Genomic DNA, 24538 nt, shown 5'->3' on the forward strand with positions numbered 1-24538 from the left:
TAGACAGTTGTGAACTGCCTTGTAAGTGCTGGGTATTGAACCTGGGTCCTCTAGAAGAGCAGCCAGTGCTCTTACCTGATGAGCCATCTCTCCAGCCCCACCTGAACACATTTTTATAACCAGCTAATACAGCTAAATTGAAGGCACAAATTTTGACTTTTGCTCTCTCCTGGGATTACCTAGAATTAAAGATGTGTGGCTACAATGGTTCTGTCTCCTCTGTGGAGTCTTTACACCAAGAAGTCTCAGTCCTGGTTCCTGATCCCACGGTGAGCTGTTTAGATGATCCTTCGCATCTTCCTGAGCAACTGGAAGACACTCCAATCCTCAGTGAAGATTCCTTGGAGCCGTTTGACTCGCTGGCACCAGGTGGGCTTTAGAGGGTGTGTCTCTTTCCTGCTTACCTGAGCAGAAGGTGACTAACCCGTGACCTGGACAAGTTAGAAACCCAAGGAAAGTTTTAGGGAATCTGGGGTGTTGGTTTAACTGCTGGCTGAGCCGGCTTTACTCAGATGCATTGGTTCATTTCCCAGCCTCTTTCTGTCTTCCAGTTGGCCAAGAGCCCTTGGCTGCAATAATTCAACTGCCACACAGTTGGGCTATTTGGGTTCTAACTAACTAGAAAGGAAACATTTGCCAATTAAATATAAAAACAAGGCCGATTTTATGATAAATGCTAGATTTCTACAAGGATCTATGGATAGATACAAAGTCTTTATCTTGCCTTCATTTTCAGAGTCTTCTGTCCCCTACTTTTAATGCTAAATGGGGTTGCTGAGGTAGGAGGGCGTGACTTTGCCATCCTGCGAAGTACACAAGTTTCAAGTCAACTCTGAGCTAGAACTGAGATCCTTCCTTATTTCCTCCCTGCTTCCCCAGTTCAGACCCTAGAAACTAGAGTTGGATATTGCTTTGGCAAGTATTTCCTAAGGAAATCTGGCTTGTTAATTTTTTTCTTAATTTCTGCTTGTAATTTCTTTTCGCCCCCATATGCAGAGCCAGTGAGTGGAGGACTTTATGGGATAGATGACACAGCATTGATGGGTGCAGAAGACAAGCTGCCTCTGGAGGACAGCCCTGTGATCTCTGCTCTCGACTGCCCTTCTCTCAATAATGCTGCTGCCTTCAGTCTCCTCGCAGATGACAGCCAAACGGCAGCCTCTCTCTTTGTCAGCCCCACCTCTCCACCTGTCTTAGGGGAGTCTGTCCTACAAGGTGAGTGAGGAGAGGTAGGAGAAATAAAAAAGTCTTCCCTTGCAAAACAGTGCGTGTGTTCCATAGCTAAGCCCTTAACATGGGAAGTGTGTACCGCTGTCATGCTGACAGACTATGGGATGCTGTCTAGTGGGAATAAAAAAGGTACTTTGACCTCTGCCCTCTGTGGAAACATGAAGGACTTGGGAGTTGTCAAAGAAAAGATGGCCAGAGGCCTTTCTATCTTGAGGAGAAACTGTTTCTCTCTTCATTGGTGAACATGACCATCACCAGTTTTACCTTTTAACTTCAAAGATGTTTGGGGTAGGGAAAGAGCCAGCACTGTTTTGGTTTTGTTTGGTTTTGTTTTTTTGTGGTTTTTTTGAGACAGGGTTTCGCTGTAGCTTTAGAGCCTGTCTTGGAACTAGCTCCAGGCTGGCCTTGAACTCACAGAGATCCGCCTTCCTCTGCCTCCTGAGTGCTGGGATTAAAGTCATCTGCCACCACCACCCAGCTAGCACTGCTTTTTTAAATTTAATTTTATGTGTATGAGTGTTCCTGTATGTATATCTATGCACTGTTTGTGTTGTGCCCTTGGAGGCCAGAAGAGGGTTTCACACCTCTTGGGATTGGCGGTACAGAAGGGCAACACCATGTGGGTGCTAGAAATCAAACAGTGGCCCTCTGAAAGGATAACTGTGTTTACCGTAGTGTAGGTTTGATTGAATAAACTCTTCTACCATTTTCTTTGATTGATATTATGCTTTGGATTTTAGATAACAGCTTTGACCTGAATAATGGCAGTGACTCTGAACAGGAAGAAATGGGGCCTGAGTCTTCAGACTTCCCACATCCCCTGACTGAGCCAGCCCCTAACCAGCCACCTACTGTTGAGCTACATCCAGCAGCCTCCCCAGCAGCCTCCTTGACAGCCTCTCCAGCAGCCTCTCCGGCAGCCTCCTCTCTTGTCCCTCCTACGATCTTCCCAACAGTGTCTCCAGCTCCTTCCCCTGCCCTCCCAGCAGCCTCTTTGACAGCTCCAGTGACCTCTCCTCAAGCTTGCCGTGCTCCTTCTCCAGCACCCGCCTTCCAGACAGTTTCCCAAGCAAGTGAAGACAGCACCAGCATTCCAGAAGCTTCTGCTGGTTTAGAAGAGACCACTGGAGAAGCTGTCACAGTTTCTGGTAGTGGTAAGTGTCCAGATTCTGTTTTGTCCCTGACTGATTTCTACATTTTTTTTTTCTTTCTGAGAGAGGGTTTCTCTGTAGCATTGGAGCCTGTCCTGAACTAGCTCTTGTAGATCAGGCTAGCCTTGAACTCACAGAGATCCACCTGCCTCTGCCTCCTGAGCGCTGGGATTAAAGGCACTACCACCGCCTGGCCTGTACAAAAGTTTTATGTCACATGCTGCATCTATCCCTCCTATTAACCTGTAATTTTATTTTCAGCACTCAGGAGGCAGAGACAGGCAGATCTCTGTGAGTTCAAGGCTAGCCTGATCTACAAGAGCTAGTTCCAGGACAGACTCAAACTACAGGGAAACCCTGTTTTCAAAAACAAACAAACAAAGAAAAAGTTTGTTTGCGACAGGATCTTATGTAGCTTTGGCTGGTCTTTATGTAGACTAAGCTGGTCTCCAGTTCACAGAGCTCTGCATGCTACATCCTCCCAAGTGCTGTGTCAACCAGCTCAGCTCTATTCTGTAAACTTGCTTGACCTTTATCTCTGGTCTTCCCTCAAGGTGATGTACTTAAGAGACGCATCGCTACCCCAGAAGAAGTTCGTCTTCCCCTCCAACATGGGTAAGTGCTCCAGATTGCCGCATGCATTGACCTTCACAAGCCTAGGAATGACTCTTAGATGTGGGATAGTTGGGAGTAGAGTACAGGACAGTGAGGAGGGTGTACAATCCCTGAAGTTGGAGTTGCAGGCTGTTGTGTGGATGTTGAGTCTTCTGGCAGAGCAGTGGGTGTGCTTAACTGCTGGACTGTTCTCTAGACCAATTTCCTCTTTCTTATTTCTTTCTTTGGGTGGTTTTTTTGGTTTTTCGAGACAGGGTTTCTCTGTGGCTTTGGAGCCTGTCCTGGAACTAGCTCTGTAGACCAGGCTGGTCTCGAACTCACAGAGATCCGCCTGCCTCTGCCTCCCAAGTGCTGGGATTAAAGGCATGCGCCACCATCGCCCGGCTCTTTGGGTGATTTTTGAGACAAGATTTCTCTGTGTAGTCCTAGCTGTCCTGGAACTCACTCTGTAGACCAGGCTGGCCTCAAACTCACAGAGATCCATCTGCCCCTACCTCCCGGGTGCTGGGATTAAACATCTCCTGGCTACAATTTTCCCTTTCTTAGGGTCTGTCTTCCCTCATAAATAAATTCTTCACTCATCTGCTGGTTACTTTTTCTTGATCAAAGATCCTTTTCCAAGCTAAGGCTCAAGTATCCAGAGTAGCTAGACAAAACTGTTTTCAAAGAGAGGGATAGCAGTGTGGAAGAGAGACTTTCTACCAGTGAATTGGGTGGTTTTGTGATGTAATAGTTTCTGTTTTATTGCTCTCTGGAGAGCTAAGCTCTGGAACGGTAACTATGTAATGACCAAACCAGTTATCATCGAAGACCTTCTAGAAATAACTGTCTTTCTTCCCAATTTCACCACAACCACTCTGGTCTACTGGCTGTCACCAAGTCTTAGTACTAATGCAACATTGGCGATGAGGATAAGGCTGGCTGTCATAACCTACTGCTCAGATCATAGCTACTGACTAAACCTGCCCTACTTAGGTCATGGCATCAGCTTCCAGTTTATTCTTACACTTTCCTCTGCACCTGAGCCAGGGCTATTAAGAGTTTCTAGCTGCTCATTTCAGTAGCTTCATAAAAAGGAGGGGTGGAGATCTTTGTGCATAGCTGCCATTTGGTGTATTGTTTTCTTCCTGAAGTATTTGCTTAAGCAATGTGAGCCTGTTTGTCAAGCTCATGTGCTGTGCTGTTTCTGTATGTAGGACTGTCTGTAGGTCGACGTGTATGCAGGGCTAGTGAGACAGATGGAGAGGGCATCTGCTCAGTGGGCTTGGCTCCTGGGTGGCATGGGAGTGGGTAGGGGTGTGACCTGGTGGCAGGGCCCATGTGCTTCTCTGGCAGGTGGCGGAGAGAAGTGCGCATCAAGAAGGGCTGCCATCGGTGGCAGGGGGAGACTTGGTATTATGGCCCCTGTGGGAAGAGAATGAAACAGTTTCCGGAAGTTATCAAGGTAACAGCATTTGTAGCTTTTAAAGGACTTTTTCTGGCGTCGCCTGTTCTGAGACCTATTCTGGTTGTGTTATAGCTGACATGGTAGGGCTATGGCTTTACTAATGTCACTTTTCCTCTCAGTACCTGAGCCGAAATGTGGTACACAGTGTCCGCCGTGAGCACTTCAGCTTCAGTCCCCGCATGCCTGTTGGAGATTTCTTTGAAGAAAGAGACACACCAGAGGTGCTAACCCAAGGGTTAAATAGTTGGGGAACAAATTATAGCTTCTTTTCGTATAATTTGGCAGCTCAAAGAGTCTGGGGTAGTTTAGAGGGCTTAGCGACCTGCACTGATTGTCTCCTTTCAACACCAGTGTCCTTGTTCCTGTAGGGCTTGCAGTGGGTCCAGTTATCCGCAGAGGAGATTCCTTCCAGAATTCAAGCAATTACTGGCAAACGAGGCCGACCTCGAAATAATGAGAAGGCCAAGAACAAGGAAGTTCCAAAAGTGAAGCGGGGCCGAGGTCGACCACCGAAGGTCAAAATTCCTGAGCTATTGAATAAAACAGACAACCGACTTCCAAAGAAACTGGAAACCCAAGGTACAGTGTTACTTGTAGCTCAGGTATTCTGCTCCCTCCACAAGGTATTTAAAATGTTGCTGAATTGCAGTTGGTACCTGGAAAGATGAATCTAAATTCGCTCTCCCCTTAGAAGGTATGACCGGAATCCTAGCATTTGCTATACTTTTTCCAGGCAACTTCTTCCTTTGAGCTACTTTTATTAGTAAAGCCTTGGGCTGTCCCCAGATAGAGTAATGCCAACAGAGAAGAGTTCCATCTTTTCCTGTCCATCTTCCAGCTCCTTGCATATACTAATTGCATTCATGCAGTTGCCATCGTTATTGTTGTAGGGACCTGAATCCAAAAGATAATTGACATACTATTTTAGTCAGATGGGTAAATGGGAAAGTGTCTGTGATGTTTTCATTTGCGGCGGAGGAGGTTGTTTTGAGACAGTGTAATCCTCACTGTCCTGGAACTTGGGCTATGGACCAGACTGTCCTTGAACTCATAGAAATCCGCCTGCTTCTACCTCCCCCGTGCTGGGATTGAAGGCATCTGCCATCACCACCCAGTGAAAATGTCTAATTTTCTAAGTAAGCATTGCATGTACAGTATGCAGAAGATGAAATAGTCTTGTTAATTCCATTCAGGGTTCCAGCTCTGCTATCGTCTATATCTTTTCCCCAATCCTAGGACTTTGCTCTTGCCTAGCAAGTACTTTACCAGAGTTAAAACCCCAAACGCAGTGTATTTCCCATGTTTTACACATAGGCATTACTTGTGTGCCTGGTGCCTGTGAAGGTCATAAGAAGGTGTTGGATCCCCTAGAAATAGAATTGTAGATTGTTGTAAGCTGTCATGAGTGCTGGGAACTGAACGCAGGTCCTCTGCAAAAGCAGTGAGAACTCCTAACCACTGAGCATCTCTCCAGCCCCATATCTCACTTTAATAAAAGCTTTAAGTGACTTATTTGCCCATGATACTGTAGAAGGTTGCTATAAAAATGTATGATGATGTTTCTGTACCACAAAGGAAAGAATAGGTACTATTATGTCAAAATATCAATTAAAAATGAGGTATTTGCAGATTTCTACTTTGATTTGGATCTTTCAGTGGAATGAGCTGTGGAAGCTGAACGTGAGCACTGGCTTTGACAGTGTTGTTATTCTTCTCTTTCTTGTACACACTGGGTTGCCAGTGTTACAAATCAATACCGTCTTTCCTGACAGTTTAGATTCCTGTTTCCTTTCTCAGCTCTCTTTCACTAAAATCAGGCCATGTACATCAGTCTGAGCATTGCTACCCTTGCTCCATAGCCTGGGAAAGAGACAGATCATAAAGGCACTCTGCAGTTGTAGCCCCTTCCATCAGTTGGACCACTTCCAAAGCAGTTCAGTTGGAGTCAGCCTGTGGCTTCTGGGCTGCTGATGCTGTTTGAGCGCTTTGTACAACTACCTGAGCAGGTGCCTCTCTGACCTCTATCTCTTTAATGCTTTATTATGTCTATTCAGAAAACAAGCCAAAAGCAAAAGAAAATAAAACTTGTTCATGAAGCTGCGTGAGAAGCCAGCTTTGTAATAGGCATGTGCTGCCATAGATGCCAAGCATTTTTTTCTACCTCACCTCTTTCCTGTTTCCTTCCTGCCTTCATAGAACCACTGAATGAGGAGGATAAAGCAAAGATGAGTAAAAGCAAAAAGAAGATGAGGCAGAAGGTACAGCGGGGAGAGAGTCAGACTGCTGTCCAAGGGCAGGTGAGGAGGGGCAACAGTGGCTAACTTTCTATAACCAGCTTCATATTTTCTTCCATCCCCATTTCCCACCATCAGTAGAGCAGCACACATTCATTAAATGAAATTTCTTGGGCTTGATTTAGAAAAGTGGGCTTGTTCAAGAAAAATAGGGTATCTCTAGAGTGAGAGAATTGATCCATTGCCAATCCCTCATCATCCCATCTCTCACCTCTCCTCCCCAGCACCCTTTTCTGTTTTTGAATCCTAGCCCAAGCAGAGGTGCTTTCAGAGTTTGAGGAGAAATGACTTCCCTTATGGTTTACAGGCCAGAAACAAGAGGAAACAAGATACCAAGAACTTAAGGCAGAAGGACACTAAGAAGAAACTCAAGGTACATATGAATATATGTCCCAAGGTTAATTTCTTTTTTTAGGGTGCATTGTACATGCTAGACAGATATACTACCACAGAGCTAAATTCCTATCTCAAGTCTGATTTTGAAGCCACCACAGAGATTTTCCAAACAGTGTTATAGATGTATTTTGTTTGGACTCTTGGTTGGGAGGGACTAAGACCAGGCCTGGTGAGACAGGTATCTATGACTCTTGTTCCTCTCTCCTGGGTGGGTAGGCTGAGAAAGAAAAGATGAAGACAAAGCAGGAAAGACTGAAGGACAAAGTAAAGAGGGAAAAGAAAGAAAAAGTGAAAGTGAAGGTAAAGGAAGAGGTGGCCAAAGCCAAACCAGTCTGTAAAGCAGAGAAGACCCTTGCCACACAGAGGCGTCTGGAGGAACGGCAGAGGCAACAGGTTATCTTGGAGGAGATGAAGAAGCCCACGGAGGATATGTGTCTGGCTGATCACCAGGTATTAAGGGTCATGGATGGGCCAGTTCTGAGGACAGTTGTATTAACAGAAGGAGCTCTGAGTAGCCAGATGAGTGCCTGTTGGTAATCTAACAGAATGCTCTCTCACTTCTTTCTCCAGCCCCTGCCTGACTTCAAGCGCATCCCTGGTTTGACATTGTCCAGTAGGGCTTTCTCAGACTGCTTGACCATCATGGAGTTCCTGCACAGTTTTGGCAAAGTGTTAGGCTTTGACCTTACCAAAGATGTCCCTAGTCTGGGAGTCCTGCAGGAAGGTCTCTTGTGTCAAGGGGACAGCCTGGGCAAAGTGCAAGACCTGCTGGTGCGGCTGCTGAAGGCTGCACTCCACGACCCTGGTCTGCCCTCCCACTGTCAGGTGAGCTTTGCTTTCTCTCTGAGAACATTGAACAGTCACCCCTCCCCCATCCCAGAGCAATGGGGATGTGGCTCCTTCCTGTTTCTGGTTGTTTGTGCTTCATTTGTTCTTTTCTCTGTCTTTCATCTTTTTCTAGTAACTATTTTCCATAATTGTCCTTATTTTATTTTCCGTGGATAGGGGTGTTTTGCCTGCCTTTCTGTGTACCTGGTGTCCACATGTGTGTCTGGTTCACACAAGGACCAGAAGAGAGGGTGTTGTCTCTTATAACTGGAGTTACTGTTGTGAGCCACCATGTGAGCTCTGGGAACTGAACCCGGTTCTCTGGAAAAGCAGCCAGTTCTCTTAACTGATGGGCCATCTCTGCAGCCCCATGACCTGGCAGTTTTCATTGTTTTTCTCTTTTTTTAACAAAAATATCTTTTAGCTGTGTGTATGACGTACACCTTTAGCCTTAGCACCTGGGCGGGAGAGGCAGACAGGCCTCCTTGAGTCTGCTCTGCATAGCAAGCTTTAGGCCAGTCAGGATTACATTTTTTTAAGATTTATTTTTATTTTATGTGAATAAATGTTTGACTGCATGCATGTATGTATGTGTATCAAGTGTGCCCGGTGCCCCCAGAGACCTGAAGATAGGGTTGAGTCCCATGTAATTGGATTATGGATGGTTGTGAACCCTGTGTCCTTTCAACAGCAATAGCCATCTCTCCAACTGTAAATTATTTAAATTTGCATTTAGGGTGTGTATGTGCACGTGTGCATGTCTGTGGTCAGAGGACATCTTACGGGGAGTCAGTTCTCCTTCCACCACGTGCATGCTAGGAATTGAACTCAGTTTTTCGGACTTAGCGGCAAGTTGACCTCGTTCATTTTTTTTCTCTTAGAGTTTTATCTTAACCCTGTAGTTCTCTCCCAGGTTCACCCAGCTTGAGTTGTCCTGTTGCCCTTCTCATTCCCATTATGCTTTCTTTCAAATAGTCCCTAAAGATCCTGGGGGAGAAGGTGTCCGAGATTCCACTGACCAGAGACAATGTGTCTGAGATACTCCGCTGCTTCCTCATGGCATATAGAGTGGAGCCAGCCTTCTGTGACAGTCTGCGCACCCAGCCTTTTCAGGCCCAGCCACCCCAACAGAAGGCTGCTGTCCTAGCCTTCCTTGTACATGAGCTCAATGGCTCCACCATCATCATCAAGTGAGGAGCTTGGGGGGTAGTAGTTAATCCTGTAGCTTGTGTAGGAGTGGGTGGGGGAGGGGCTCAGCGCTTCCCAAGTTCCAGGGTAATGTGTCCATTGCTCTTCTCTGAGGATGCTGGGGTGACTTGAGATAGAATCTCAGACCCTCCCTTTCCTGGGAGAATGTAAGGCTTCCATTGTAATTCCTGCAGTCTGTGTACAGACAGAAGTCCCTGTTGTAATACTTTATCTTTCTTTTCTTTTTGCTGCCACGTCTCCCTCAAAAATCATCTGCTGTTGCTCTGCAGTGAGATTGACAAGACGCTGGAGAATATGTCTAGCTACAGGAAAAACAAGTGGATTGTTGAAGGCCGACTCCGGAGGTAGGGACAGGACAGAGTGGAGCCCAGAGAGAGAATGAGACATAGCCAGGATGTTGTCTGGATGTGATGCCCTTCTTTGGTTGGCACCTTGCCAGGGTTCTAAAAAATGTACAGTTAACGTCTTTCTTTTTTGGCATTATGTTCTTCACCATAGTCTTTCTTCCCTAATCTCTGTATTTCAAGACTGAAAACTGCTCTGGCCAAACGAACTGGGCGGCCTGAGGTTATGATGGAATGGCCAGAAGAAGGCCTGGGACGAAGGCGCAGTTCTCGGATCATGGAAGAAACCAGTGGCATAGAAGAGGAGGAAGAGGAGGAAACTATAGTCCATGGTCGCAGAGCTCGAAGAGATGGAGAGGTACTGACCCAACAAAAGGAAGGTGGGGGTTAGAAAGCATTCCTTCGTAGATCTGGTAACCTCCCTACTCTCAATGTCTGTTTGCTTCTGCCCAGATTGACATTGCAGCATCCAGCATTCCAGAGTTAGAGCGCCAGATAGAAAAACTCAGTAAGGTATTGCGTTTTTAATCTCCTAAAAGTTGGAAATATGAGTTGGGCAAGAACTGTTCCCTTGTTTAGAATTTTATCTATTATATAGGGAAGTTGATAAGCCTCAGTTCTCTCCCGTATATTAAAATCTTTCATGCCATTCTGGAAATGTTTTTATTCATCTTCTTTTTCTAATTTCCTACCCAGCGTCAGCTCTTCTTTAGAAAAAAGCTGCTTCACTCATCCCAGATGCTTCGAGCAGTCTCTTTGGGTCAGGACCGCTACAGACGCCACTACTGGGTATTGCCCTGTCTGGCTGGTATCTTTGTAGAAGGATCAGAGGAGAACATAGGTAGGTGTATCTGTGGACACTTGAATTCTGAGTTCCAGTAAAAAAAAAAAAAAGTAAATGCTTTTGTTTTCTTCTGCCCAGTACTCCTGAGCTTTAGTTTTCTGATGCAGTGGAGTTTATTAAGAACACGGGCTCTAGAGTAAAACTGCTTGTCAGATGTATGCTTCAGTTTCTTCATTTGTAAACTGTGTACTTCATAAGACAACTGAGAAGTAGAGCTGAAGGCGGGCACAGTGGTTAAGAGCATGCGCTGGTCTTTCAGAGGACCTGAGTCGCAGTGCCTGAACCCATGCCCCACGATTCACAGCCTACATGTAACTTCAAGGAATACATACATATACATAATTAAAGTTTTTCAATGACTACTAAGAATTAAAATGTGTAAGCCAAGTGTGGTGGCGCACTCCTTTAATCCCAGCACTCAGGAGGCAAGTGGATCTCTGTGAGTTCAAGGCTAGCCTGGTCTACAGAGTTAAGTTCTAGGACAGCCAGGGCTTTTACACAGAGAAACCCTGTCTTGAATAACCAAAAAGAAAAGAAAAAAGAAATTCTTACTGGGAGGCAAGGGCCAGTCAGTCTCTTGAGTCAAGGCCAATGTAGTCTATGTAGTGAGTTTTAAGGCCTGCAAGGGCTACGTAGATTCTGTCTTAAAAACAAGATCTCTGGGCCGGGGGATGGTGGCGCACGCCTTTAATCCCAGCACTCGGGAGGCAGAGGCAGGCGGATCTCCGTGAGTTCAAGACCAGCCTAGTCTACAGAGCTAGATCCAGGACAGGCTCCAAAGCCACAGAGAAACCCTGTCTTGAAAAACCAAACAAAAAACAAAACAAAACCAAGATTTCTGGGGCTGGAGAAATGGTTCACTGGTTAAGAGCACTGCCTGCTCTTCCAAAGGTCCTGACTGAGTTCAATTCCCAGCAACCACATGGTGGCTCACAACCATCTGTAATGAGGTCTGGTGCCCTCTTCTGGCCCTCAGGCATACACGCAGAATATTGTTCACATAATAAATAAATAAATAAATATTAAAAAAGTATGAATTAAAAAAAAAAAACCAAGATTTTTTTTTCCTCAGGTACTTTGTTCCTTGACATAAGCTGTTAGCCAGTAGAATCTTAAATAGATTTTTTTCTTTCTTTTTTTTTTTTTTTGGTTTTTTTCGAGACAGGGTTTCGCTGTGGTTTTGGAGCCTGTCCTGGAACTAGCTCTTGTAGACCAGGCTGGTCTCGAACTCACAGAGATCCACCTGCCTCTGCCTCCCAAGTGCTGGGATTAAAGGCGTGCGCCACCACCGCCCGGCCACTGCCTGGCTCTTAAATAGATTTTTAAAAGCAAGTATGTTCTGTGTTTAGAATGTGTCTCATTCTTTTCCAGTGTACGTGTGTGTGTGTGTGTGTACACATTATACAGCTGTTCGTCTTTTTAAAAAAGCTCTTTTTTTCTTATTACAGTTACTGAAGATGGAATAAAGCAGGAAGCTGAGTACTTGACGGAAGCAGTCACTTCGCCACCCTGTTCTGCCCCAGTCTCTGTAAAGAGAGAGTTAACTGGCTCCAACCCCCCTGCTTCTCCTGCCCGCGCCCGAGGCCGACCTCGAAAGTCTAAGCCTGGGTCTATGCAGCCTAGGCACCCTAAGTCCGCTATTGGAGAACATGATTCAGAACAATCCCAGGCTCAAGTTCAGCCAGAATCTCAGCCCCATCCTCAGTCCCAGCCCCCACCAAATAATGGGTTCCTAGAGCCAGAAGGCTCCCCTCTGTCTCTGGGTCAGAGCCAGCATGACCTTAGCCAGTCTGCCTTCCTGTCTTGGCTGAGCCAGACTCAGAGCCACAATTCCCTATTGAGCAGCTCAGTCCTCACGCCTGATAGCAGCCCAGGGAAATTAGACCCAGGTCCATCCCAGTCCTTGGAGGAACCTGAGCCTGAGGAGGCAGAATCCTGCCCTGCTCCTCAAGGACCCTGGTTTAACTTCTCAGCCCAGATACCCTGTGATGCTGCCCCTACACCACCCCCTGCACTTCCTGAGGACCAGCCTGCTCCCTCCCTCCATCTGCCTGCCGCCTCTAAGCCAGTAAGTAGCCAGAGCAATCTGTGTTATCTCACCCCGAACTCCCATTCTGGCTGTGAGACTACAACCTGAAGCTAGGAAACCTGTAGACATAAAGTATCTTCATTCCTTCATGTTTTCTTATTTACAGATGATTACTTCCGGTGCTGCCAATCCTTGTTCTCCAGGGCAGTTCTCTTCCACCCACTTGCCTGGAAGGGGCTCTAAGAGGCCATCAGAAGACTCTGAAGAAATTCCACAGAGTCCCACAGGACTGGGACAACCAAAACGAAGAGGGAGACCTCCTAGCAAGTTCTTTAAGCAGGTGGAGCAGCGTTACTTAAGCCAGCTGACAGCCCAGCCTATCCCCCCTGGTAAGCAAGCTTGGCTAGGATGGGGTAAACATGGAGGTGATAGCAGTTTCCATTGTGGGCAGTGCGACTCGTGTGGTTTCCACCCCTTGCCCATATACACAACCCTCTGTACATAGAGATGTGCTCTGGCTGGTGGTGGATCCGAGATCCTGAGACACTGGATGTCATGCTGAAGGCACTACATCCCCGAGGCATCAGGGAGAAGGCGCTACACAAACATCTTAGCAAGCACAAGGACTTCTTGCAGGAAGTTTGCTTACAGCCCTTAACTGGTAAATACGAAACCTTGACCTAGCCTGAGCTGGAGTAGCTGCTGTGCACAGGAGCTTGACAGCCCACTCCTCTGCTTTCTCTCTCTCTTCCCAGATCCCATCTTTGAACCTTGTCAGCTGCCTGCCTTGGAAGAAGGAATTATGAGCTGGTCCGCCAAAGAGAAGACTTACGAGACAGACCTGACTGTGCTTCAGTGGGTAGAGGAGCTAGAGCAGCGTGTTGTCCTGTCTGATCTGCAGATTCGGGTACACTGGGGTTGGCACTGGGTAGGGAGCTGTTTACGGGAGGGTTTTGTTTTTGTTTGTTTAACTCTCTGTTTTGATTTTTGTGTTGTGGATGTTTTGCTTGCATGTATGTCTGTATAGTGTGTGTGTGGTGCCCTCAGACCAGAAGTGTCAATAGCCTCTGGAGCTGGGCCTTACAGATAGTTCTGAGCCCCGTGTAGTGGGTGCTGGGAATTGAACCTGGGTACCCTGGAAGAGCAGCCTGCACTCCTAACTGCTGTGCCCTCTCTCTAGCCCTAGGTTCTGGTTTTTGAAACAAGGTCTCTGTAGTTCAGACTGGCCTGGGATTCAAGGCATTCTTCTGCCTTGGCCGTCCAGGTGCTGGGATTGCCCACATGAGCCACTACATCTAGCTGCGGGGAGCGTGTCAGGAAGAGCCCTTGAATGACCTACCATGATATGAAGTGTTTCCTTTTACAATGTGTTTTATTCCTCTTTCCCACTGGAAGGGCTGGACATGCCCTAGCCCAGATTCTATCCGAGAAGACTTGGCCTATTGTGAGCATCTCCCTGACTGTCAGGAGGACATCCCCTGGAGAGGACGGGGCAGGGAAGGGGCAGTACCTCAGCGGCAAAACACCAACCCTCTGGACCTTGCTGTGATGCGGCTGGCTGCTCTGGAACAGAATGTAGAGCGGCGTTACTTACGGGAGCCCCTCTGGGCAGCCCATGAGGTGGTAGTAGAGAAGGCCCTGCTGAGCACACCCAACGGCGCCCCAGATGGCACCACTACTGAGATGTGAGTGACTCCTGCTGCCTGTGTCTTAGCCTGGGAGGGCAGAAGTCTTCTTGTTCCTCATCTTAGATTTCCCCCACCCAGATCATATGAGATTACCCCTCGTGTTCGTGTCTGGCGGCAGACACTTGAGAGATGCCGTAGTGCAGCCCAGGTGTGCTTGTGCATGGGCCAGCTGGAACGCTCCATCGCATGGGAGAAGTCTATCAACAAAGTGGTAAGAGTCTGAAGATGGCCTGGAGAACGCTAGAGACAGCTTGGTAAGAGTGGGGTCGGCAAGGGGCAGATGGTTAGGGATTCACTCTGCTTCCTCACAACTTTGGTCTAGACCTGCCTAGTCTGCCGGAAGGGTGACAATGATGAGTTCCTCCTGCTTTGTGATGGATGTGACCGTGGCTGCCACATTTATTGTCATCGGCCCAAGATGGAGGCTGTCCCAGAAGGAGACTGGTTCTGTACTGTCTGTTTGGCACAGGTAAGGTTCAACTGTTTGATTCCATTCTTAAGCAAGAGTCAGAGTCAGAAATTTTTTTTTTCAGCTTTTTGGTTTTTCAAGACAGGGTTTCTCTGTAGCTTTAGAGCGTGTCTTTGAACTAGCTCTTGTAGACCAGGCTGGCCTCAAACTCACAGAGATCCACCTGCCTCTGCCTCCTGGGTGCTGGGATTAAAGGTGTGCACCACCAACATCCAGCGCCTTTTTTTTTTTTTTTAACCACCAGTCCCACAGATAATCCCCTACCCTCAGGCTACCCTGGAATAGGCCTCTGACAACGTTTTTTTTTTTTTTGAGTCCTTCCTTCTTTGAAGAAATCACTTACATTCTTTAGCCCCAGTCATTTCCTCCATAAAATAGTAATAACCATTCTATTTACTGCCCCTCCCATTGATTAACTGAATGAGTTCACATGCTGGCTGATGTGTGAGCATCTGAAGCCACAGTCACTCGTAGGCAGGATTCTGAGGAACAGCACACTGCTGTTCTTACTGTGTACGCCTATCCTCAGCAGGTACAGGAAGAATTCTCTCAGAGGCCTGGTTTTCCAAAACGAGGCCAGAAGCGGAAAAGTAGTTTCCCACTGAACATACCGGAGGGTGACAGTCGCCGACGCCGAATGCTATCGAGAAGCCGAGAAAGCCCAGCAATGTCTCGGTGCCCAGAAGATGGACTGTCTCCCTCCAAGAGACGGAGGCTTTCGATGAGAAGCCACCACAGTGATCTCACATTTTGCGAGTGAGTTGATGAATTATAGGGATAGCTGGCTCTGTGTATTCCAGAAGGGCTGGGAGGAATCAGAGTATGCTTCTTATACTAACAGGATCATCCTGATGGAGATGGAGTCCCATGACGCAGCCTGGCCTTTCCTGGAGCCTGTGAACCCTCGGTTGGTGAGTGGGTACCGGCGCATCATCAAGAACCCTATGGATTTTTCCACCATGCGAGAACGGCTGCTCCGAGGAGGGTAAGAAGATATTGTGTGCGCCTGCTCTCTTTTTTTCTTGTTCTTTTTTTCTCAGCTCTTAATAGTTCACAACCCCATTTTCCCCTTGACCCAGGTATACTAGTTCAGAGGAGTTTGCAGCTGATGCCCTTCTGGTTTTTGACAACTGCCAGACCTTCAACGAGGATGACTCTGAAGTGGGCAAGGCTGGGCACATCATGCGCCGCTTCTTCGAGAGCCGCTGGGAAGAATTTTATCAGGGAAAACAGGCCAATCTGTGAGGCAAGGAAGGTGGGGGCCACCTTGTGGTGTGTTTTCCAACCTTCCTAACAAGAACCTGCCATTCTCACCTGCTGACGGCTGCCCTGGGTGGACTCATCAGACAGTGCTGATGTTTGCCTCTGCCCTTGGCAGCACCACATCCTCTTGTCCCTAATCTCCTTTTATCCCTTCCTCCTATTGCTCCTCAAATAAGAGATGTAGAGATGAGGTCCTTTTGGACAGAAAGCCAAAAAAGCAAAAGAATTTTTCCTGGTTTTTTTCCTTGATTAAAATGGAGAGGGGTAAAGAAGTCCCTTCCTCTTCCCGGCTTCCTCCCCTCCCTGTACACGCCCCAGCATCCTGGGGCTATTTAACAATAGCAATAGTTCTAGTGAATGTGTGAAACCGAGAAACACTCTGTACTGTGTGCGGACCCGCAGTGACGGCCAGTAAAGTGGACTTAACTCCCAAGTGTGTCGAGCCGGACACCGGGCCCTGAACATGCTGCTTCCATGTTCAGTCCCTTCCCTGCTTCTTGCTCTCTCTCACATTTTCTTTTCTTCCCCTTCTCCTTATTTTTACAATTTTTGTCCCACCCAATAATGTAAAACTATCGTGTACGGGTTCTTTCCCCTTTCCCCTTACGTAGAAAACAAAGTTCAGAGCTCCCTGTCTCTGTGCTCATCTTCCTGCCAATAAGTAACCCTCTAAAATGTTGGATCCTCCTCACGTGCTGAGTTTCTAGCCTTTTCTGAAACTCTGTGACTGGGGAGAGGGCAGGCGGGCAGGTGGGTGCCCTGGGCCTTCCAGCCTCCTTCCCCGCTTCCCAAACCTCCCTCTTGGGAACTCCTCAGGGACAACTACTGCTGAGTCTGAGTGCTGCTCCGAGATGGAGGCCCTCAGAGAGAGGGGGAGAGGTGTGTGTGTGTGTGTGTGTGTGTGTGTGTGTGTGTGTGTGTGTGTGTGTGTTGCGTGCCTGCCCTTGCACACAGATGCTGAGCTGTGATTGTGATCCTGTTTTTGTGTAATGGGACCCATTTGTGTTTCCTCGACTATGTTTTATTTTCCCACCTTTGCCGTTCTATACCATCACTTTTTGTCTTTGGGAAAACACAGGAACTATTTCTCTGGGGACAAGGCCGTCCTCGTGGTTATTTCTGTTCCAGCCTCTTCAAACTGTGCAATCTTTAGCAGGAACTCCCTCTCCTCTCAGTAGCTTTGAGTCTTGAGAGTTTCTGGGAGAGGGGTAGAACTGGATCTTTCCTAAACCATGAGTATCTGGGTTTAGTTGTGTTTTCCTTCCTTGCATCTACTTCATATCCCCAGCAGCGGCTCCTGGAGCACAGGATGGGTAGAGAGGAGAGATTCTGGTTCTGCCACTGCCCTGTGTGTGACTAAGCCCAGGTTAAGCCCCCAACACTTGAGAGGAAAGCTGCTAACTCCAAGCTATAGCCATGGGCCTCTGGCCCCCTGCTTTCCTGCTCAGCAGAGCCCCTCCCATCAGAAATTACGGGTACTTGCACTGGGGAGGTGGCTGCTGGCTGGCCTAAGCAGAGAGCTGAGGCATCCAAGCAATGTTCCATTGGTGGGGGCGGGGTGCCAGGTGAGGTGGAGTGTTTCTTGTACTCCAGCAGTACTGGGGGTGGGGCAGTGCAGGTTCCTGGGCAGCCCTTACTCCTTTTCACCCTGCCCTCACTCCACTCCCTATTGCCTATTTCTAAAGTCGCCTTTTCTGTCGAAAAACCTCAAAACTTAACTTTATTTGAGATTTTTTTTTTTGCTTTTAAATAAGAGGTGGATTGAAGAATATTTGAATTGACTTTATATTATGCATAAATATTTATATTTTATCTAAATAACTGCGCCGTAACAAACTTTGTGTCAGTCAGATGTTTGGAACTGTTATAATTGGGGATAACTCCCCCCATAGCAAGTTTCCTTTGGCATAAAATGTACTGGAGTCTTTCATTGTTGGAGGTGGAAGGGAGAGTGTGGCCTTCGTTGTCCACTCTGTGCTCCTCTCCAGTTCCAGCTCTTTCCTAGGGACCAGGCACTCGTAAGGCGGGGTGGAGGTCCTAGACTTGATCTGAAGAAGTGGGGTAGGGCATGATCAAAGGGGCCATTCCTCACTTTCCTTTCCTCGTCTTCACTGCCCCTGGAGCTAGGTGGATCTTCTCTATTGACAGAGTATTTGGTAGGGAAAGCAGGTTAAAAATAAAACAACCCACCCCTGCCCTTTGTGTCCCCTCCCCTATCTGGTAACAGCAAGAAACCATCAACACCAACAAGTTTCCATGTTCCTTTTACAACAAAAGGGACTGACTTTTTATATAACCAAATGTGGTGTTTTAGTGACTTTTTGATAATGTACAGTTTTTTGTGAATTTAAATTTATTTCTTTCTATATTTTTAGGACCAATCTCATTTTTAATAAGGTTTAAAAAAGGAAAAAGTGTAGAGAAAAAAACCTCGTTTTTGCCATGTGATGTTCCACAGGTGCGGCTGTAGAAAAGTGCTTGTCATTGAATAAAACCACATTTGATAGAGACTCAAGAAGACTCGTGTTTCTCTCCTGAAGCAGCTTCCCTAAGGCAGAGTGAGTGTGGGGTGGGTCTGACTCCCAGGTTGACTTGTTTTCTGGGCAGAGCAGCCCCATCCAGTGTGGAGCAGACCCTGTGTGCCGTGGTGGCAAGAGCAGGCAGATCACCAGTTTTCATGGATAAGACACTAAGACCGACTTTTGTGTTTTATTTTAAAAAAGAAAGAAAGAAAAAAGATTGAAGTTAGCAAAAGTAAAGCTCTTCCAAATTACAGGGCAGGGATGTCAGAAGTGAGCCGAGGAGAGCGGGCGAGAGGTAGCACTGCAGAAGGGAGGGTGTGAACTACAGGTCTCTGGGTAAAGGGGAAATGTACAAAATGTGTTTTAAGTATAAATTAAGCTTCCTCTCCAGGGCGATAAGTGCATCCAGTAGAGTTGTCACCTGCCCCAGAGAGGGGCAGGAGCAGAGACGTCCATACTGGTCCTCTCAGCTCTGTGGCAGCCTCCAGTCTATTCTCTTATTCTCCAAGGTCTTAAGTCTGCTCCAAAGCTGGTGTTCCTGGGGTAACTAGTAATTTGCCCAAGGCGGTCACTGCACAGCCTAGGCCCTGGCTCGTCATACAGGGACCGATCTGGAGTGCTCATGCTCACACTAGGAAAGGGAAGACAATCCAGAAGGCAGTTTCGGCTCTTGAACTGAAGAGTTTGCTTTGTTTCAAAGACGAGGGCGGTGAAGGGTTAGGAAGCAGGTGCTGTGCCTGAGCTGAACTGTGAGACTGAGGTAGTTGAGTAAGGAGAACAGGAGTTGAAGGAGCAGATGCCAGTCCGAGAGCCACGGTCACAAGGGTGATGAGGGCATTGATCTTTCTGGTCACTGCCATATGGAGACCACCTCCAGCAAGGGTCAGCACAGAGCAGAAGAGGCATCCAGAGGTTTTAGCTGCTGAGGAAACGCTCTGCTGCAGCCTGTCAACTTCAGGACTTCTAATGCGTACAGGAACTTTGAAAGGGCAGGCTGCTCAGAAGTGGAGTACTTGGTTCACAGAGGAACTGGGAAGAACCATGTGACAAGGTATAGATTTGATTTGCCTGTATAGACCAACTGTTGTTTATGAGACCGGTCCTGCTCTCTGAGTTCAGGTCTAGAAAAGGCTGGGGTAAATTTGGACCTGACTCGGCTGTATTGCTCTTGGCTAAGAAGGCTTCACCAGCCTTCAGTGAATGCAGTTCTGACACTTTTCCAGAAAGTGGGAGCATGTCTGGGAGGGAAGGACAGCAGGAACAACAAACTGTCCATCTTTATTACTGACAAGAGCTGTTCCCTCTTTAGAGGCACCTAACTTCACAGGCTGGGCAGTTCTTCAAATCCTTGGCTTAAAAACACTCAAGAATCTCTCCTCATCATTGTCCCCACAGTGTCCTAAAGGCCAGTCCATCTACAGCCTGGCCCCTAAGCCTGGGAGGGATGCTGGTAACCCTGAGGTGGGTTGGGTAGGCCTGGAGCCTGGTAAAGTATGACACTATCCTAGGACTGAGGTGTTCTAACTGGAAACAATTTGGGGGTGAGATGTAAAGAGAAAGGTCTGACCTCCATGCCGGCAGGATTCAGGAAGCACTGGGCATGGTGTTGAGAGCCTTGGGTAGTGTGGTGGGGTGCTTCCTGTGGAGCTGTGTCCTGCGGACCATCCCTCTACAGCCCACATCCTTCTTTCCTGTCCCCAGTCACTACTGAGTAATGAGCCAACATGAGAGGGTGGCAATCACTAAGCAGAATTACACAGTGCCATTAGCCACTATAAAAAAAAAATTATAGGTTACCCTCATTTCCCATGCTCGCACCTGCTCAACCAGAAACACTGGAAGCTAAACAGTACTCACAGAGGAAAACCTCAGAAGGTAATTTAAAATTTTAGAACCATAAGCCGTTCAAGTTGCTTTTAGAGCTACGAAAAAGAAACAAGTTTTAAGAGGCAGTGACAGGGCAGTGGTGACAACAGGACCCTACTGGCCCTGGCCATCAGCAGAGCTTCCAAACAGTCCACTCAGTAGAGTTCTGGGCTTGGTTTGGTTTGGTTTTCCTTAAAGACCACTAACAAGAAAGCTACCTTCTTAGTGTTCCGTCACTGAGGGCTTTAACTGGATATAGCTGACCTTCCTGAGGTTGGAAGCACCAGTGGAAAAAATCTGGTAATTTTATTCTTTTTACTTATTATGTATACAGTGTTCTGCCTGCATGTATGCCTGCAGGCCAGAAGAGGGCACCAAATCACACGTGACCTATGGAAGTGTACCCAGTGCCCCCAACCTCTAAGCCATCTCTAGCCCATACTATGCTCACCACTGCCATGAGCCCTTTATTCCCAGAATGCACTGAAGTACAATCAGACCAGGATTCCCAGTTCTGCAGTATGTACAGCTGCTGCGTCAGTAAGCCAGTGTCTTTCCACCACCACGGTCAACCCTTCCTTCCCTACACAAGCTTCTGAACACACTTCCCGCTCTCCATTACTTTGATTGTCTAGTGGAGGTGAACCTGGATTTGACAGTTAACAGACATGCATTTCAAGGTCTCTCCTGCGGTAAGGAGCTGATGTATTGCCTCTTCCTAACCTAGCACCCTGTTGTCCCTCCACAAGAAGGAAAGTGATTTCTTGTGTTCTGGCTCCTTGGGGGAAGGGGTTCAAACACTCCAGGGCTGGGCAGGGTACTGCACAAAGAGCTTGGTCCTTTATCAGGCACGCCCAGCACAGTGAACAGTTCTCACCTTCAGTCCTTCAGACTGCGTTTGGCTTACGCACATGAGCGAGCCCTGCTGAGAGATAGCTCCTGCTGAATTTCTAAGCTTTAAAGACTGTTGAGTACACCCATGTGCAGCTGGGACTCCTGATGAACATTAGGAGGCTCTGTCCAGGGCTGGGCTGGGGATTTAGCCATTCCAGAAGGCAGGGAAATACTGTCAAAGATGATAGACACGGCAACAACCTCATAGGGGCGGAACTTGCACACGGGGGAAGGATGTTTAGAGGGACTGACTGAGCAAGGCCACAAGCAGCAGGGATGGGACTGTGAGACCTGGGATAGAATGAAGACCCTCCAGGAGGCAGAGCAGGCATTGCTGAAGCTGAAGCTGGGCACCAGTCAGACCCATGTCTGTCGTGGTTATCATCCTTTTGGAACTGTCACGTGTCTGCTTCCCAAAGTCAAAACTCCAGTCTCTTTTTTTCAGAGGAAAGCCACCTCCACTGTCCTTTTCCCGGTCCCACATGAAATTTAAGGCAAATTCATAAGATTAAAAACTGTAAAAAGGCAAAGCAGGCAAGGCTCAGCTGAACGGAAAAGAACACTCTAGACAAGAAGTTAAAAAAGGAAAAAACAGCAGCCAGGCATAGTGGTGCACTCAGGAGACGGAATGGGTTGGATCCCTGTGAGTTCAAGGCCGGCCTGCCAGGGCTACACAGAGACCCTGTGAACTGAAAGCTTTGCAAAACAAAAACTTTTAGGTCCGCATATTTAAAACACATGACACCTCAGAAATAGTCCATAACTAAACTTGGCAAGCAGGGCTCCTTCATCGATTTTCCAGCACTTTTTTTCTTTTTAAAGAAATCATTTGACAAGCCTTCCTAAGTAATTCCAACATACCCCAACCTCTCTGTGAAGATGGGAGGCAGCTCAGCCAGTGAAGAGCGACAGGGTTCCCTAGGCTCCATCAACAGGAAACTAGCCCAAGGCAGGCATGCAGTCTTCTTTTCTCAGGCCCTGGCCTAGGAGGAAATGATGGCCACGTTTAGTGCTCAGTGTGGTCTGCAGATCGCCTGTAACCTGGAGTCTGGGAGCATTCTCCAGAGATGCATTTCTGTTTAACAAAGATGTGGGCTCTTGCCTAAAGGAGGCAGAAGGTAGAGAGGGTGTGGAGGGGACATGACGAGACCACGCAGCCATCTCCCAGCTCAGCATAACAGCATGCCCCCAGCTTACAGGTCTTACCTCGTTACTTGCTGAACTGGAAAGGAAAGACCCCATGGTCTGTGGGTGTCTCCACTGCGACTTGACTCTGCTGACCACTGCTCTCCTGTATCACAGCCAAGGAAAGTTACTGATGCATTCCTACGCTCGCCTCCCACTGAAGAAGCCTCACTAATACAGCCAAAGCTGAGTGGCATCCTCAACTCACTCCCCAAATGCAAGTGTGCTCACAGCATCAAGCTGGAAAGAAGGTGAAGTGGTGCTACTTTGGGAAATACATAAACAACTGCCAATTTTCAGAGCATTTAAGCAACTCTAGTCAGCCCTTTCCTCCCTATACTCCGGAGTCACACCCCCTAGTGAGGACCAGAATCAGCAATGCTATGAGAGAAAGTGCTTGCTCAGGACAGAAGTCTGCCTCACTGCAAAGAAATGCTCCTACCTCGACAGAAACATTGGAGGAAGGCACAGGAGGGTACTGGGGGATGTAAGCTCCTTGCATAGCAGCGGCCGTTGGCATGAACTGGAATGAAAAGGAACATGGTTCTCAGACACTCGGGAGATTCCTTTAGTGGTGTGTGGACTTCTCACAATGGTCCCGATGATGTTCGAGGACATTGGCCTGGAGACAGGCCTGCTTGTTTTCACTGCTTTCCCAGCTGCTCCATCCCTTTTTTTTTTTTTAATATTTATTATGTATACAATATTCTGTCTGCGTATATGCCTGGAGGCCAGAAGAGGGCACCAGACCCCATTACAGATGGTTGTGAGCCACCATGTGGTTGCTGGGAATTGAACTCAGGACCTTTGGAAGAGCAAGCAATGCTCTTAACCTCTCAGCCATCCCTCCAGCCCCATCCCTTCCTTTTAGTATTCTGATGAATTCTAGGAAATGTGCGCTGATTCCTGAGCAAATGCACAAATGTTTAGAACTTCTGGGAGCCACCTAGAAGTAGGGAGTAGAGCAGAATGGCTATATTCACAGCTTGTCCTTGAACTTTTAAATATCTTCCTCAGCCTCCTGGTGCGGGGGATTAGAGGCATTTACCCCCCCCCAGGTCTGAGTGCGCCTTCACTGATTGAAAGCACAGTTCCATCCTTCGGAAGGACTGGCGCTAGCATTTCACGGGCAGCCTTACTCTGGAGGAATGATCTTAGAGACAACCCTTTACCGTGCCCAGGCTGCTGAGTGACAGGTGACTCAATTGCTGGGTAAGAGGTCCCATCATGGAGGCATGCTGGAGAGAAAGAGGGTGGTCCATCCCTGGTGTAAGAACTGAGCCCTAGAGGAGGCAACAAAGAAGATGGTTAGGCAGCAGCCTCCCGCAAAGACACCTCAAGCAGCGGCTGATGACAAGCAGGGCCATCTTTTTTTTTTTTTTTTTTTGGACAGTGTCTCTGTAGCCCTGGCTATCCTGGAACTCTAGATCAGGCTGGCCTTGAATTCACAAAGTTCTGCACGTCTCTGCCTCCCAAGTACTGGGATTAAAGGCTTGGGTGAGCAGAAGGAGATGACACATGAGCTAGAGAATCATCTGCTACCATTTTCAAGGCCTCGAAATTAAATTCTGGGACAGGAGCAGCACCCTGACCTTCAGTCTGCAGAGACCTTTGTCTAAGAACTCACAGAACGAGCTTCACAATGCTCTAAGTCAGAACTCACACCCACAGATCCTGTCATCACAGCCCTTTGCTTTTCTTTACATCAAATCATCTCTGGCTTCTGCCCACTTCTGAACACTCACTGAAGGCTGCATGAGGTACGACTGGTGTTGCATCCAGGATGGGTTAGGAACTTGTAGAGGAGATGTCTGGGTCACTCTCTGATATAAGCAAAAACAAATAAAAACATTAACTGCCTAGATTCAGTGCCCAAGAAGTTCAGCAAAGCCCCCACCAATTGACATGTGACATGGTCCTTCAGAACACAAACAAGCTGCTTTTTTTCCGGGCTATGGATATAGTGATACTTCATTTGTATTTTTTTTTTCGAGACAGGGTTTCTCTGTAGCTTTTTGTTTTGTTTTGTTTTTCGAGACAGGGTTTCTCTGTAGCTTTAGAGGTTGTCCTGGAACTAGCTCTTGTAGACCAGGCTGGCCTCGAACTCACAAGAGATCCGCCTGCCTCTGCCTCCCGAGTGCTGGGATTAAAGGCATGCGCCACCACCGCCCAGCTTGTTCTCTGTAGCTTTGGAGCCTCTCCTGGAACTAGCTCTTGTAGACCACACTGGCCTCTAGCTCAGAAAAATCCGCCTGCCCCTGCCT

At 47.6% G+C, this 24538-nt stretch overlaps 2 protein-coding genes across 16 annotated transcripts in view; one reads left to right on the forward strand and one right to left on the reverse strand.

Moving 5' to 3' along the window:
• Baz2a (bromodomain adjacent to zinc finger domain 2A) overlaps positions 1 to 18317 on the forward strand; it is a 40467-nt gene extending 22150 nt beyond the window's left edge. For 6 of the 11 annotated variants that reach the window (XM_075954540.1, XM_075954529.1, XM_075954531.1 and 3 more), the window contains 26 exons: positions 184 to 369; positions 997 to 1215; positions 1971 to 2384; positions 2936 to 2996; positions 4332 to 4440; positions 4563 to 4664; positions 4812 to 5022; positions 6640 to 6740; positions 6988 to 7110; positions 7350 to 7583; positions 7704 to 7958; positions 8937 to 9151; positions 9440 to 9514; positions 9698 to 9872; positions 9968 to 10027; positions 10211 to 10355; positions 11807 to 12426; positions 12554 to 12776; positions 12893 to 13048; positions 13143 to 13294; positions 13783 to 14072; positions 14154 to 14286; positions 14398 to 14544; positions 15074 to 15300; positions 15386 to 15529; positions 15624 to 18317. In XM_075954540.1, coding sequence (XP_075810655.1) covers positions 184 to 369; positions 997 to 1215; positions 1971 to 2384; positions 2936 to 2996; positions 4332 to 4440; positions 4563 to 4664; positions 4812 to 5022; positions 6640 to 6740; positions 6988 to 7110; positions 7350 to 7583; positions 7704 to 7958; positions 8937 to 9151; positions 9440 to 9514; positions 9698 to 9872; positions 9968 to 10027; positions 10211 to 10355; positions 11807 to 12426; positions 12554 to 12776; positions 12893 to 13048; positions 13143 to 13294; positions 13783 to 14072; positions 14154 to 14286; positions 14398 to 14544; positions 15074 to 15300; positions 15386 to 15529; positions 15624 to 15789 — 4943 coding nt within the window. In that variant the 3' untranslated portion in view covers positions 15790 to 18317. The remainder of the gene's footprint in view (positions 1 to 183; positions 370 to 996; positions 1216 to 1970; positions 2385 to 2935; positions 2997 to 4331; positions 4441 to 4562; positions 4665 to 4811; positions 5023 to 6639; positions 6741 to 6987; positions 7111 to 7349; positions 7584 to 7703; positions 7959 to 8936; positions 9152 to 9439; positions 9515 to 9697; positions 9873 to 9967; positions 10028 to 10210; positions 10356 to 11806; positions 12427 to 12553; positions 12777 to 12892; positions 13049 to 13142; positions 13295 to 13782; positions 14073 to 14153; positions 14287 to 14397; positions 14545 to 15073; positions 15301 to 15385; positions 15530 to 15623) is intronic. The other 5 variants (XM_075954539.1, XM_075954536.1, XM_075954538.1 and 2 more) reach the window with 2 other exon arrangements.
• Positions 18318 to 18501: 184 nt separating this feature from the next.
• Rbms2 (RNA binding motif single stranded interacting protein 2) overlaps positions 18502 to 24538 on the reverse strand; it is a 57387-nt gene continuing 51350 nt past the window's right edge. For 3 of the 5 annotated variants that reach the window (XM_075954546.1, XM_075954545.1, XM_075954543.1), the window contains 5 exons: positions 24020 to 24097; positions 23447 to 23557; positions 22717 to 22797; positions 22296 to 22380; positions 18502 to 22072 (listed from right to left, as the gene is read on the reverse strand). In XM_075954546.1, the coding sequence (XP_075810661.1) occupies positions 22300 to 22380; positions 22717 to 22797; positions 23447 to 23557; positions 24020 to 24097 (351 nt within the window). In that variant the 3' untranslated portion in view covers positions 18502 to 22072; positions 22296 to 22299. Of the gene's footprint in view, positions 22192 to 22295; positions 22381 to 22716; positions 22798 to 23446; positions 23558 to 24019; positions 24098 to 24538 lie in introns of all 5 variants that reach the window. The other 2 variants (XM_075954547.1, XM_075954544.1) reach the window with 1 other exon arrangement.

Source organism: Microtus pennsylvanicus, chromosome 20, assembly GCF_037038515.1.
Source record: "Microtus pennsylvanicus isolate mMicPen1 chromosome 20, mMicPen1.hap1, whole genome shotgun sequence".
NCBI lineage: Eukaryota > Metazoa > Chordata > Mammalia > Rodentia > Cricetidae > Microtus > Microtus pennsylvanicus.